General features: G+C 45.4%; 1 protein-coding gene across 1 annotated transcript in view; it reads right to left on the reverse strand.

The window, feature by feature from the left end:
- The window catches only part of CEP63 (centrosomal protein 63kDa), a 19,491-nt gene extending 18,750 nt beyond the window's left edge, over positions 1-741 (reverse strand). Inside the window, exon 1 of the mRNA XM_009077253.1 lies at positions 698-741. Coding sequence (XP_009075501.1) covers positions 698-741 — 44 coding nt within the window. The remainder of the gene's footprint in view (positions 1-697) is intronic.
- Between the last annotated feature and the right edge of the window lie 1,591 nt (positions 742-2,332).

Raw genomic sequence — 2,332 nt, forward strand, 5'->3', positions numbered from 1 at the left:
AGTCACAGCTGAAGTTCACCCTGTCCTGTGAGTTACCCAAAAATTAACAGCTATTATGCAGAGCAGGAACATTCCCTTCACGGCATCTGCTAATACGAAGCTGAGTCTAAACTTGAATTCTGCAACTAGTTCTCTGCAGAAGACCTGGAATTCAATAAATCTGAGTCACATTCTCAAGGATGACTAGGAAAATGGCATCAGTGACTTTTGCTTCACGCTTGTTTAACACATAAAACATTCTGTTCCTCTGTTGTCACCACAGTCTCTCTCAGGGATCAAAAAGTCTAGATCCTTTCACCTCAGACAGAGCATTAAGGATTCCTCAGAGCTGGATGGGACTCTGCAGTTCCAACACCACAGGAAATAATCACATGTTTTCAATGAAATCAGATAGCAAAGTCACATCTCATTAACCTTGCAAGGCTGTTACAAAATAACTATTTATTCACAAGAAATGAAGCGCTATAAACAACAACAAAGAAACAGGCAAAAGGTTTTCAGGAAGAGATAAAACTAAATTTCTAACAATCAACACTGCAACACCTGACCAGGGACTGTGGCAAAGCTCACCCAGTGACTTTGGTTCTGCACCAGCTGAAGGCACTGCACACTGACCCCAGAGGATCCATGCTGACTGAGAGGGGAGGTTAACACTCCAGTGATGAGGAGTGACTGGTGTGCACAGCTCCATACATACCTCCCTGGCCCATTCCTTTGCATTCCTTCCAGTAAAGCCTCCATCTCCAAATCCTGGTGGCTTCAGCAGCTAGGGGAGTACAGGAAAGCAGTGGTCACCCATGGCAATGCACAAACTGCTTCTCCATCCAACTGCAGAACAAGGGGAAAGAAGTTAAAAAATTACCATGAGGATGCAATTACAGATGAGGAAAACCACAGTCACCTTCATGAATTAACAAGATAAGTATCTGCCAAAGAAAGGAACAGATTTTTCTACCAAACAAAAATAAAATACCCAATGCAGCCCTTCAGCACTGCCAAAGTGCAGTGACAGAATCATGTGGCCTAAGCAATGCAATAATTCACAGAGCAGCAAAGAGAACCTACACTTCAGCAAACAGATGAACTGAACACACTGCGCCTAGCAGATCTCCTGGGTGCACCAGTGTGGAGGATCAGTGACACTTGGGGGCTTCAAAAGGGCCAGTCTGAGATCCTCCTCTGACAGGGGAGGTCATCACTTCAGAGAGAAACCATAAGCAAGCAGCAGTAAGAAGCTACCTGTGAATTAGAGCTCTGCCAGGTCTCTACCATAGACTAGGTGAAAGGGACCATGCAGTTTACCATGGCACTCAGGACACACTGGTTGTTCATACGGTTGTAGGAATTTTCTTTCAAGATAGCACAAACTCCTTAAAAATTCCTCTGGTGCCTTCAGTTAGGACAATCAGTCGAACAGCTTTGCAGTAGCAGCACATTGCCTTCGTGAAAAACTAAACCCTTCAAGTCACAAACACACTTAGCTATGTACACATAGAGAAGTTTCACACACTGGGGAACACCAAGGGTCTACAGGAAAGAAGAAAATGGAGAAGCAGCAAAAAAGTGACCTTGGAACCACAGCCAGAAAGCTACAACTTATTTCATGGCTCCTCCATGAAGCAAAATGGTGAAACTCATCCTGAGGACTCAAAACTGCACTTAGGTTTCACCTTGTGAGGGTATTCACACCATCTCCTGTTCCCAAAATCTCCACCCTCAAATCCTGGTGGCTTCAGCAGCAAGGGAAGTAGAGGAAAGCAGTGGTTACCCATGGCAGTGCACAAACAAGGCTGCTTCTCAATCCAACTGCATAAGAAGTCTACAGGGGAAAGAAGTTAAACAATATTCTTTCACAAGCACTGGAGATGGATCCTCCCAACCCCTCTCCTCACAGATTAATATGGCATTACCAAGCAGTCAACCAGAGGGGAGCAGGGCACAGAGAGGGACACTTTCAGAAGTGCAGGTTCAGCTTTGCTCTCTTTCACTTCCATCAGAGCTTCTATCCTACTCCTACCACACTTTCAAATGCCATCCAGGGATTAAAGCCTATCCTTGGGAGCTCAGCTGTGCTTTAAAACACATACATTTTACTGAGGGAAAACAATAACCCTATCCTTATTCTGATAGAGCGTTTCGTCTCTCTGTGGTCCTGCCTGTGCTTAACAAAGCTCCATCTGCATGCAGAGCACCTCCGAGGTGCTGCTGATGGCAGAGTGCTGAGAAGAGCAAACGAGCAGGTCCCCTGGGCTGCTGACAGCATTCCCAGAGTTCTCCAGGTGGCAACTGCAGACATTAAGCAGTGGTAGCTCTTTTCTTCCATTCTAATCAC

The sequence above is a fragment of the Acanthisitta chloris genome, unplaced genomic scaffold (genome assembly GCF_000695815.1).
Source record: "Acanthisitta chloris isolate BGI_N310 unplaced genomic scaffold, ASM69581v1 scaffold37496, whole genome shotgun sequence".
NCBI lineage: Eukaryota > Metazoa > Chordata > Aves > Passeriformes > Acanthisittidae > Acanthisitta > Acanthisitta chloris.